General features: G+C 41.0%; 1 protein-coding gene and 1 long non-coding RNA gene across 5 annotated transcripts in view; one reads left to right on the forward strand and one right to left on the reverse strand.

Moving 5' to 3' along the window:
* LOC139626252 (tensin-3-like) overlaps nt 1-5,926 on the forward strand; it is a 50,687-nt gene extending 44,761 nt beyond the window's left edge. For both annotated transcript variants that reach the window (XM_071486532.1, XM_071486533.1), the window contains 8 exons: nt 132-263; nt 425-520; nt 1,473-1,550; nt 1,877-1,954; nt 2,255-2,423; nt 2,552-2,620; nt 3,178-3,207; nt 4,023-5,926. In XM_071486532.1, the coding sequence (XP_071342633.1) occupies nt 132-263; nt 425-520; nt 1,473-1,550; nt 1,877-1,954; nt 2,255-2,423; nt 2,552-2,620; nt 3,178-3,207; nt 4,023-4,164 (794 nt within the window). In that variant the 3' untranslated portion in view covers nt 4,165-5,926. The remainder of the gene's footprint in view (nt 1-131; nt 264-424; nt 521-1,472; nt 1,551-1,876; nt 1,955-2,254; nt 2,424-2,551; nt 2,621-3,177; nt 3,208-4,022) is intronic.
* The window catches only part of LOC139626259 (uncharacterized), a 47,491-nt gene continuing 36,943 nt past the window's right edge, over nt 2,302-12,849 (reverse strand). For 2 of the 3 annotated variants that reach the window (XR_011692176.1, XR_011692178.1), the window contains exons 5-6: nt 11,701-11,837; nt 2,302-2,439 (exon numbers count right to left, since the gene is read on the reverse strand). This is a non-coding gene — a long non-coding RNA (uncharacterized lncRNA). The remainder of the gene's footprint in view (nt 2,440-11,700; nt 11,838-12,849) is intronic. The other variant, XR_011692177.1, reaches the window with a different exon arrangement.

Consider the following 12,849-nt stretch of genomic DNA (forward strand, 5'->3'; position numbering starts at 1 on the left):
TTTGGACCCAAACACCAAACGGCCACTTCTGAGCAGATAATACACCCTTGTGCAAAGGTTTCCTTCCATATACAGCCTGAACGTGACGAGTCTAACTTTAGCTTATCTTTGTTTGTCGACACACCGAACAGCCATCGCAGTGCTAAAGGACAAAGAGCCGGGCTCGTTCATTGTCAGAGACAGTCACTCATTTCGTGGGGCGTACGGTTTGGCTATGAAGGTGGCAACACCCCCTCCATCAGTGTTACAGCAGAGTAAGAAAGGTAAGGGCTCTGTTTTACCTGGATGTCATCTCCTCAGTGGGACTGCACCACAGCCACCTTTAGTTTTCTATTCATATACATCAGGGTCCAAAAGTCTGCTCTTTTAACAGTAAACAGTTCTGATGTAAACACAATGAAATGTGGTCTCTGTGTCTCTGCAGCAGGAGACCTGTCCAATGAGCTGGTGAGACATTTCCTCATAGAGTGCACACAGAAAGGAGTTCGTCTCAAAGGCTGCCCCAACGAGCCTTACTTTGGTGAGGATACTGTGTCATTTCTCATATTTGGTGTTGGTACATTTTATTTTGAAAGTTCCTAAATGTTGGAACAGGGCATCAGTGATAAAATCTTTTATATGTTTACTTTTATATTGTGATGTTGATGATCATGATATTGCAAATTTTCTAACAATTAATTTGAGAAAATGTTACTACACGTCTAAGACATGACAAATCAAAATACTTCATCACATTGATGTAAAAATCCATTAAATCCCACTTTACCGTGAAGCGATCCTGCTTGTTATGAGAAACATCTGTTTCTGTTGTTTGTCAGCCAACACTCTGGTACACATAGTTGTTACACTGGCTTATCAGTCAGCCTGGATGATACTAATAATAACCAGTAAAAATGTAAACCAACTAGTGCCAACATGCCAGTGTAAAATTAATGTTGTGTTAATAGTGTTTTACCTGCTGCTTTTTATAACTAATCTTTTATAAAATCTGCAAAGAGCTGTCACATAAATAGATTATGCTTAGTTTTAAATATCCTTAATTACTAGGGAGTTATTTGCCTGTAAAATAAAATGCTACAGAGTAAAGAGAACATTTCCCTCTTAAATGTAGCAGAGGAAAAGCTGAAAATAGCAATAACCAGTAACACTGAAGGCAAAAGTAAAACTCCAGTGCTTCTCCCTCAGTGCAATAAAACACACCACATTTAAACTGAGCTGACAGTTTAAAGTGCTGCCTTCAGCACTTTACTTCCTTAAATGTAGCTGTTAATTGTCCACCAGGGTGGACGCAGTCCGGTTATAAAGACGCAGTAACCCGGGATTTTAATGTGCCTCCTCTGCCACCATCTAGTGGTCAGAACGATGAGGTGCAGCTGGCGTCATTATTCTTCACCACATCCATCTGTCAGTCTGGAGTTTGGTGGGTGTGTTTGTAAAATATTCATAATGCTTTTATTCTTCTTACCCCACAGGAAGTCTCACCGCGTTGGTGTGTCAGCACTCCATCACCCCTTTGGCTCTGCCCTGTAAACTCATCCTGCCTGACAAAGGTAAACTGTGTGTGTGTGTGTGTGTGTTTTTTGGAGAATGTTTTGGTTGAACTGAGAAAGGTCTTCAAACCAAAACTGAAGTAAAGCATTGGTGCTGTAATGAAAAACCTTTTAACAACCAACAAGCTGGAGTTTTCTTGCATATATGCAAACATGACGAGAAAGATTATGAGACCTTCTGTGGGTTGACATATGTGAATCAGATTTTTAATTAAAAGATTGTTTACAATGTTGATTTTAAACCTGTAATCAAATTTGAGTTGCCTCTCTTGGTTCTAATAAAAGTGTGTGTGTGTGCGTGTGTGCATGTGTGTGTTTACTTGCAGACCCAGTGGAGGAGCTGAATGACTCATCTGCACAAACATCAACAAACTCAGCAGCTGAACTCCTCAAACAGGGAGCAGGTATAACACAGACGTCACATATGTACACAAATCTGTGTGTTTGTTTGACTTGTGTGTGTGTGTGTGCGTGTGCGTGTGCGTGTGCGTGTGTGTGTGTGTGCGTGTGTGTGTGTGTGAGTGGGTGTGTGTGTGTGTGTGCAACATATTCATTTATTAACAACATACCCAGCAGCTGCTGATCAGCTGAAACTTTCAATGAAGTTTGTATCCACTACAAGATACACAAAAGCCCTGAGCTCAGTGAATAACTCCTGTAATTTGTTGGTCTGTGTGTTGCTGCGTTGTTGCATTGCTGCACAGCGTGTAACGTGTGGTACCTGGGCTCCGTGGAGCTGGAATCGTTGACGGGTCACCAGGCGGTTCAGAAGGCGACCACAGTGACGCTCTCCATGGACCCTCCGCCGGCCTCCACCGTCGTCCACTTCAAAGTGTCGGCACAGGGCATCACACTCACTGACAACCAGAGGAAGTGAGTGATCGCACACCTAGAGACACACACACACACACACACACACACACAGACTCAGGTGTAATCACACAGGACTCCACGTGTTCACACAGACTGTGTCAGCGGTCTGTCTCTGTTTGATCCTGCAGGTTGTTCTTCAGGAGACACTACGCCGTCAACACTGTTATATTCTGTTCTCTGGACCCTCAGGGCAGGAAGTGAGTGCTGAGACTTCATCCATATAAACCACAACAACACAACTGACATCTTCTTATATACTGTACATTGTACAAAGCACGAGAGAGAGAGAGAGACACACAGAAAGATTATATACAGGAAAAAAAATATAATTATTGAATAGACCAAAATGTGAAAAATGGAGAAGAGGTAAAAAAGGAATTAATGATAAAATGAATATTAAACCTTGGTTTATATTTGTCTGTGGTGGTGGAACAGTGAATTCTCCCTCTGCAAAAAGCACAGTGTTGTTCCTGCTGTAACAATTAATAACAATTAAGCTCATTCAGATATTGGATTAGAGTCTGTATCTTCAAACAACTGAAGGGTTATATTAGTTGCAGAATAATTCATGTTATAGATCATACATATTGTATATGATTATTTGCAAGAATGACTAAAATTATTGTTATTATTATTATTATTATTATTATTATTATTAGACACTTCCTTGTCATAATAATATAGATATATAAATGTGTACATTTGATGGACAGTAATAGTTTTATAACTTCATAATGTCATTCTGACTGAACAGATGGACCAGAGGCAGCGGCTCCACTGCTAAGTAAGTTTTTATTGTCTTCTCCCTCTACTGCTCTTGATCGTTTTCTTTGTTTTTCCCCTGTTTTTCTTCCCGCATCACCTTTGTTGTGTTAAAATGTTTTTCTTATTTAAGTTGATGTGAATTGCATCTTCATTTACATGCATTTACATATAAATACACAGTCCAAGGTCTGGAGTCTGCTCCAAGGTCTCAGGCAAAGAGGAACAATATTAGAACAATAGAGGCAATCAGTATATGATAAGAGAAATAAGCAGGAATAGCTTGGTCTCGCCAAAATTGGCTGAAATAGTCAGGCTGTTTGATAATGGGTCATACAGAGGTTCATAACCCAGAACCCAAGACACCAAGATGTCCAACATCGATCTTTAGATATTAAACACTCCCCCTGCCGAGGCTCTTTCTTTAAGGAGAACTAACTTTTCATGGCCGTTTAAGAAATCAAACATCCACAAAAATGATGCACATTTAGCTAATATATGAGTGTTTGCAACACTCTGTTTCTTTCTGCTATGAAAAAGGAAACTAACTCCTGCAGAGTTAACATGCTTTTCTTATTTAAGTTAATGTGAAGTACATCTTCATTTACATGAGTTAAATACACAGTATGAGGTCTGGAGTCTGCTCCAAGGTCTCAGGGAAAGAGGGATAATAAGACAAGTGTTTGATAGATTTTGGGTGAAGTGTCTTCCAAAGCAAACACAAGACACTCAGCCTCTCTCTACCTGTTCATGCTTTGTAATTAACAATTTGTAAAAAGTTGTCCCCCCTGCTCTTCTGTAAATGTCCCTGTCTGTCCTTCTGTTTCTTTCTGCCAGGATCTTTGGATTTGTCGCCAGGAAATCTCAGAGTGAGACTGAAAATATGTGCCACCTGTTTGCTGAGCACGACCCGGAGCAGCCGGCGAGCGCTATCGTCAACTTTGTCTCCAAGGTCATGATTGGGTCACATAAAAAGTAGAGACTCGATAGAGAGACTCAAACGACAGACTGAGGCTCAACTTCGCACCCAGACATCAGATCAATATGAAGAAAAAGATCTTTACAACAACTCGTCTTCCCAAGAGCCAAAAAAAAAAAAAAAACACAAAGCCACACACTCCAGCACCTGGTCCTGTTGGTCCTGAGGAAGCAGCGTTTTCCTGACTGCTCTGCAGGATGCTGCCACCAGAGGGAGCCAAGACTGTCACTTATAACGTTCAACTCATCTGCAAGATGCCAAACTCTGTCTCTGGAGCTTTTTTTTTTTTTTCAATAAAACATGTATAAAATCACACACTTCTTCACAGAATATCGACTCTGAGAATCAGATCTGGACACTTTATCTTCAAACTTACTTTAAATGTATCACACTGAGTTCATTTGTTGCTGGACTTCACTGTTAAAAATAACATTTTTCCTTCTCATTAAACCTGAAGAATGTCAGATATTCTGCACATAAATATATACGTCTACATGTGGTTATAACTATGAAATATTTTCTTCTTGGTGTCAATGTGTAAATCAGGTTTTAACATCACTTCTGTGCAAACCACAGCTCCATTTTATATGTCCAAACAGAACCAACCCTGCTGTCAATGTGACAAAGCCAACAATGCGGTTGCCTTGTACTTAAGATGGATTTATTGTGTTGTGTTTATATATTGCTCAAAGTATTTATCCCTTTTTACAGATGTTTAAAATGCTTTCTTTTTCCTAAATATACTTGTCATATATTTTTGTATATTAACACAAACTGTACATTAGGATTAAAAGCAGTGTACCTCAGAATTTCTACAATTATGCCCCATATTATTATGGGGAAGAATATGATGTAGTATTTTACATAACGGTGAGCTAACTACATAATCTGCCCATGTGTACTTGTTGTATTACTAATATAGTTGTTAATATGTTTCCTTTACCAGCAACTTAAATACAGATTTGTGTACAGTTGTCATGAAAAGAGTCATTTTCATTTTCTCTTTGATTATAATAAGAGTTCAAATACAGTCACTATGATAAAAGCCAGAAAATTAATACACTTCAGTGTTTTTTTTCCATTTCTAACTACCCCTCTGCTTTACGATTCTTTTTTTTTTTTTTTTGTGGACGATTTGTAAATGAATGTCACCACAGCATCAACACGTCTGAGGTTAAAGGATCAAATTACAAAATAATATTTTGTATCCAACCATTGAGACAGTTTCAGTTTTTAAGACTCGTGGTTGTACGACTGCGCTAGGAAATATGGTTACAGTGTCCTTTTCCTAAATTATATTGCAGACCATTATGTCACAGTGAAGTTGACCTTTGACCTTTATGATATAAAATGTCATCACTTCATTTTATCCTTACAGACGTTTGAGTTAAATTGTGTCATAGTTAGTGTATGAATTCGTGAGTTCACGTGTTTTGTGAGGTCACAGTGACCTTGACCTTTGACCTTAGACCACCAAGTTCATCCTTGAGTCCAAGTCAATATTTGTGCCAAATTTGAAGAAGTTCTGTGACGGCGTTACAGAGATATTAATGATAATGATTTACGCCTTCGCCGCGGCCCAACAGAGCTGCATGTTGTTCTGTTTGTGCTGCTCACGCCACTGGAATCACATCTTTGGTAGAAAGTAGTAATGATGAACAGCGTGACCTTCTGACCTGTACTTTTTTTTTCTAACTGAGTGGGAGCAGCTGACAACACACTGAAATATTAAAGCCTAATAAAGTTATCCAGCAGACAAAGAGCAACATAAGCATTATTTTGGAGTTGGGTTTGCATTCAGTCTGATATTGATTCTCCTTTTTTGGTCAATAACGCTTCAGAAGGTCTGTGCATCAGATTGGTTCTTGTTTAGTATCCCCGAAACAAAGCATCATGGTCCCCCAGGTCTGTCACAAATTTTCATTATGGGTTTGCAAAGCCAATTTGGTTTTTGTGTGTGTGTTTGTATCTTCCTGCTGCTTTCCTGCCTTCTGGTGCATTTTGAATGACACAAATCTGTCTATCCACCATATTCTGTGCTCCACTTTGCATTGAACGCAGCTCATACCATTGACTTTAACTTGTAGGGTGCAGGTAATGTAGACTGGGTTTATCAAAGGTCTTTAGCTGCAGCTACACCTGGAAACAGTGTATCCAGTGATCCAGAGTAGAATAAAAATAATCCACAGACCTGATGGCCACTGCAGGGGAAAACTGTCTGAGGGTTTTAAAAGCAGCTCCTTTCACATTGCACATCATCATTTAATCTGTTGTTTATACTACATCAAACTATTGATTATTGCAGCTTTAAATAGGACCTTAAATGTAATTACACTCTCCTCCATTGTATTGTGAAGGAGGCAAAAGTTTCGGACTCAGATAAAAACTTGTTGTTTTGTCATTTTGGTTGAACTGGCCCTTTAAACTCAAATGTGTAGTTTGCAGTTTTGCCAATAGATGCCAGTAATCAGCCACCAAAAGTTTACACTTCACACACACAATCAAAGTGCTCTCACCAGAATATACAGAACTTAAAGATATTTGACAAATACTCAGCTTCTGAAGCTTTTCTCTTCCTCTTTGCTTTTATAGTCACTCTGGTTTTATAGCAAGAAACAGCTTCAGATGAATGTGAGCAAGTCCACGCATGCAAGAAGAACCACCCTGTTGAATAAACTTGGCAATTTCAAAGTGTGTCAAAGCTTGTGTGAGTGTGTCTGAGGAAGAAAAAGAACAGAAAGAAGGTGATTCAAATGCCTGATAGGTGCCTCAAAGACCTGCTGATGTGTCTGTGTCCACGCTCTGTGTCTTGGTTTTAGAGGCCAGATCATCAGATACCAGTTCTGAATGAGGCTCTATTCAGGGTCCTGGCCTCTGTGGAGAGAGCGGAGGAACTGGAAGTGGGAGAGACGTGGGGACACATCACCCATCACTGTCCTGCAGGCCTGCCTGGACTGGAGAAAGAGGGACAGCATGGTGGGTGGGGGGTATGTAGTAATGTCTGTGTGTGTGTGTGTGTGTGTGTGTGTGTGTAGGGGGTGGGGGTGATGGAGGTGGTGGTGGTGGTGGGGGGTAGCCGGTGGTGGATGACCTCACCATTACGGGAAACTTTCCCACAGCCTGCACACAAAGAAGGCCGTCAAAAGGTAGAAAGGATGAGAGAGAATAGAAATTTAACACAGTGTGTAAAAAAGGAGGCAAAGTGCAGAAGAGCGGTGAGTCGATGAGAACGAGGCTGTTTCAGAGGGGGAGTCGTCTTCCCTTTTCAGCGACTCACAGATTTCTGGGGTTGATAGAAGCTCTGCTTTTGCTCAGGAAGGCCTGAGAGAGACTCTGCTCTCAGTAGCAACCCTCGGTCTGGCTCCTGTCCTCTCTCTGCTGAGTCACCTGCCGCCATTTTGTCCCCTAGCTGGACCTCTGCTTGCACTTCCTGCTGCACTTCCTGTCAGGCGGCCCACCAGCACCTGGTGGCCCGGCGGTTTTCACAGCCTCCGCCGCCGCTGCTGGACGACATCACATTCCTGGCATTGCTCGCTCCGAATGGTGTTTGGAAATCCAAAGGCCAGCTTCCGTTCGGGAATGCCTCCCTCACAGAGTCCCTCTCAGCCTCTGATCCCTGGCCTCCTCTCACTTTATTTGAGTTAGCTATTTAAAGCCTATGCTAAGTGCACTGCTGCTGCTGCTGCTGCTTTGGCTGCACAGGGGAGCAAACACACACTCCATCTCACACACTAAAACCACACCGACCCACAAATAATCCCTCTCCTATTTTTAATTTGGTGGGCAGAAGGAACACAGCCTGCAGGGCTGACTGCGACCAGGCAGACAAACTCGCTGATTTTCTCTTTAATTTGTCATTTGACGCTTTGTTATTGCACCAAATCGGGTTAGTTTGTAATTAGCATAGGGCAATAAGATGATATATATAGTGGTGGAGATTTTGTTTAACAGTTTATAGTGTTACTTATAGTGTACTATTTCTGTTTTATGCTACTTTATACTTAGACGCCACAAAATTTTGGAGGAATATTGTACTTTTTAACTATACTGGTTATTTAGAAGATGCATAATTAAGATTTACAAACTACATATAATAATAATCCTATCCATTAAAATACAATGTTATCAATAAAAAAGGGTTTGTTCCATCTTGACCAGCTACATACAACATTACAGCTCTGTGATTCTGCAGCTGTCCACCACGGTAAATGTTTAATGATGTGAATGTGCAGACTTTGTTCTTTCTTCATAATAAAGCCTATTAACCTTTTAACCCTAACCCCAACAGTGCTGTTCAGCCAAAGAGTGACTCGGTATCGGTAAAGTGCTGAGAAGGTCTGGCTGGACTGAGGCTAGCTTGTTAGCATGCTAACTTCAGTAAAAGAAAAGAAGTGAAAGAAATAGAAGCAAAATAAGGTAGCTGTCCACCACTGGAGACAGCTCTTGGTAGCGAAAAGAACAAAGTTTGTTGCTGAACTCGCAGTTTCTTCAAGACCGGTAAATTAAACAGCTGTTAATGGCTGTGTAGCAATAGCTAATTAGCCTTAGAGATAGCTCCTTTAATGCTGCCTATAGGGCAAAAAGCCAAAGACTGAATTTTTAAGTGGAGGAAACATTTATAGCTTTTAATTTATAACTTTAAAATTTACCATTTATAGCTCAGTATTACTCAACATCACACTAGAATAACTTGTTTTAGATTATGTGCTAGACCGAAACATGAACACACCACAGTAATCTAGGTCTATCACACCACTCACACACTTTGTTTGTGGCACACTTTCATAGTTCGCACCCAGACATCCCTCATGTCTACGTTATGAGCTGCACGCACACACGCACACACACCCACACCCACACACCCACACACAAACACACACACACACACAAATTTTGCACGCCAATCAAGAGTTCTGGCCTACGTGATCTCATGCACATGCTGAGAAAGCAGTGCCTTTATGGCCCGCCTCTTCATTGCATTGTGTCTGGTATGACTGACTGAAACACACTGTTTCACACACACATACACAAGCACACTCACACAAAAGGTCTGGGTACTTGGGTATCAGCGTCAGTCTTAATGAACCTGTCTCCAGGGAGCGGGGCCGGGGTAATGTCCCACACAAAGAGCTCCCGCTGGGCCACCGAGCCAACCAGAGGCCAACAGATTAACTTGCATTACATCAGCATCCCCACAATACACCTAATGAGGGAAGGATTATGTGTGTGTGACGATGTGAGTGTGTGTGAGTTGGCTCTTATGCCATTGCATCACTAATTAAATGCCATGACTCACTTTTGCTGATTCAGTGTGCGTCCGGCTGCGTGAAAATGGACGTGCTCCGGGGGCCAAAGTATTTCTTAACATACATTTTCCATCTTTAAAGCTGCACTATTCAATATTTTTTATCAACGATGAATCAACTGACTTGGTGTGATGGGAAAGGTCTTGTTCGTAGCGACGAATCCACTGAGAATTATCACTAATCTGCATTTACGCATCTTCAGCTCATTGTTCCCACAAACTGACTTTTTTGGTTCAGTCTTACATCAGTTGTGTCCCCACCAACAGGCAGCTGTTCTCAGTGACACAGCACAAATCTACTGTACACGACTTGCCCAGTAACAAACAGCTGCCAGACACAGCGACTTGGTGAAGACAGTTGAGCATCTAGCAGTGAAAGAGCCAAATATTTCCCTTAGGAGTTGGTGGAGACCGAAAACAGAGCTAAAAGAGACTGAATACTGGACTTATTGGACCTGTCTGATAACATTTTCACCACAACAATTACATATGTCAATTACATTATGTCAGATGCTGTGCTTTCGATTTGTTTTGCTCTCCCCTAGTGGATAAATGTATCATTGAGAGGTTAAAAGTTATTCACAACTTTTCTCTCACCATTTCTTTTGTCTGATATCTGGAGAAGCTGTATCTAAAAAAGTCAATTAGATCAATGACAGACAGTCAGACAAGTTGTAAATAAAATGCCAGTTTAGCCAAGTTTTTTTTTTAAGAGAAAGTGGAAGAAAATTGTATTTATTACCCAAACTGTCTGTAGTGGGTAGTGGCCTGATGGTCTAGAGCATAGGTGTCAAACTCTGGCCCGCGGGCCAAATTTGGCCTGCATTGTAACTATATTTGGCCCAGGAGACAGTAACCAATGACTACTAGAGCTGGCCCGCCGGTATTATACAGCGCATGTATCGCTAATATTACTGCCATGCTGTGGGGCAAACGCCTTGCAAGCGGAGTGCAGTACGACACAATAACTACAAATCCCAGAATGCTCTGCTGGTGTTTTGGCGCGTCAATCAGGACAAGACCCATAAACACCCTCTCCTCTGTTGACGGTAGTCATAACGACTCTCCCAAAAATGGCAAAAAGAAAAGCAGAAAACAGGAGTAACATTATTATTAGTTAATTGGTTTATTGTTGTTATTTCATTTTAAAATTTATTATTAGCCTGTGGAAAAAGGTTACTGGTTTACAATCTAAATCAGAAAGCTGCAAATAAAAAAGAGGCATACGATTTTTATTTAAATTTTACTTAAGAAATGAATGCCATTGATGTTTTTTTTATTTGAAATTCGATTTTGCATGTGTGCAATATTAAGCTATATATTGTATAGTATTAAGCTTTGCTTGTTCCATATTCAATGTTTAAGCAAAACTTGTTTGGGTCCATATGAAAAGGTTCATTGTTATATCTGGAGGAAGATTTTTTCAATAAATAGTAATGTTGGCCTGTGACTTTGTCCAAGTTTTAAATTTTGGCCCACTGTGTATTTGAGTTTGACACCCCTGGTCTGGAGGCTTAAAACTGACTCTGTATTATTAACATTCCTGGTTTGAGTCTGACTGTTGAACGTGCATCTGAGACTAAAAATAATTTCTATCATCTATTAACCTGGAAGTTATTTCCTTGATTAATCGACTAATTGTTCGGTCTGTAAAATAATCCAAGAGTCTTCAAATGTCTTGCTTTCACCAACTGACCAAAACCCAAATATATTTAGTTCACTATCAATATCATAGACTAAAAACGCTAAGTATTCAAGTTAGGAACCAATTCTTATTATGCTTAATAAATGACTTAAATAATTGATTATCACAGTTGTTGTAAACGTCCATCATTGTTGTTGTCTAAATAAAGAACACACTATCTGACTGTGTTTTTATTCTTCATCTGATCAGGATGATGACAAAAATAAGACCAGAGTCGCCATAAACTGGAATTTTCCTTTAAGGTTACACAATGTACATGTTAGTGTTTTGTCTCAGCTTCACTTTGTGTGAATAAAGTCTGTGTAGTGGCGCTTTGTGTGTCTCTTTGTGTCGTTTCCTGCCTCTCTCCACAGTGTTTTATTAGACCTGACATATCTCTGGTTCACGTTTCAACTGTGTTTTTTTCCATATTCAGTTTCAGCCTCATTCTTTCTCCTTTTTTCTCTTTTATTTCCTGTTTTTTATTTGGCTTCTTGTGTGCAGTTTAAAAACTTAACACAATGTGGGAACAAAGTAGTGAGTGTACCTGAGTCTCCTGTGTTCCCTGTCCTGTTTGGCCCTATGCATGCATCTGTCTTCCCCCCTTTCCTTCTCTTTTTTGCCCCATCAGTATTCACATTCAGCGTTTCTGCCTTGTGGGTTTTTGGATGCCACGACCGTCTGCTGTCAAGGAATAAAAGCAGAGCATAAAAAAGGAGGCTGGGACAGAGGGGGACTCATGAAACAAACAAATACACTGAGCAGAGTGAAATAGGGTGAGAGCAAGAGATAAACTGAGAAGGGCAGACAGAAATAGAACAGGGTCGTTTGGGATGGCTGCACAATGGGCACCAGTGTGGACAGTCTCTAGTATCAGTGCTCGCTGCCCCACATCTCTCCTGTCACACCCCTCAAATTTAACCAGGGGGTGTCTGGTGTGGGGGTGGGGGTGAAGGGACAACAGGCACTGGGCTGTACTCAGATACCTTGTCTGTCTGCCTGCGTTCCTCTACAGTCACGAGTGCAGTTCATGTCGAGGAATCATGTCCATCTCCTCAGTTGATCGCCCTGACGCTGTGATCAGACTGAACAATATCACCTGGTAATGGCCCAACTCCAAAAGAATAAAAATGACCACTTGGTGCAACATTTGCTCCTTTTTCTCCCCAATACAGTTTCATCATAACTTAAGATAATCACGAACTTAAGCATCTCAGCATCTCTGCTGTTGGGGTCAACATTGACCCCAAGCTACAACCTCCAGGACTGAAAACTGAAGCAACATGGAGGTGCCAAAAAATTGCAGTTCCTGGAATGACCACTTGACTCCAAAAATGAGTCAGTCCCCATAGACTCCCATGATAAAATGCTGAATTTTACAGCAGAAATAAACATGTTTGCGAATGGTTTTGGTCTCTATAGCGAATTTCCTTCCATACTGGCTTGTTAGCTTAACTTCATAACTAGCCAGCAAAGGAATTAGACTTGAGTAAGCCTTTTGGAGCAAGAAGCCCAGATGTCCAGCTGTGCTAACAATGCTAATGGAAACGTTTGCTTGCCACAGTTATTAAACTTCCATGCACCCAAGTCTTGATTCATTCGTGCCTCGTCACCTCTTTGCACACTTATGGATTAGCCTGGAGTTAGGCGGCGTCGGTCACTGCCTAGATAGCGATGCTGCAGCAGCCCACACAGA

The sequence above is a fragment of the Trachinotus anak genome, unplaced genomic scaffold (assembly GCF_046630095.1).
Source record: "Trachinotus anak isolate AG129_WGS33_773 ecotype Australia unplaced genomic scaffold, CSIRO_AGI_Tana_v1 ptg000010l, whole genome shotgun sequence".
NCBI lineage: Eukaryota > Metazoa > Chordata > Actinopteri > Carangiformes > Carangidae > Trachinotus > Trachinotus anak.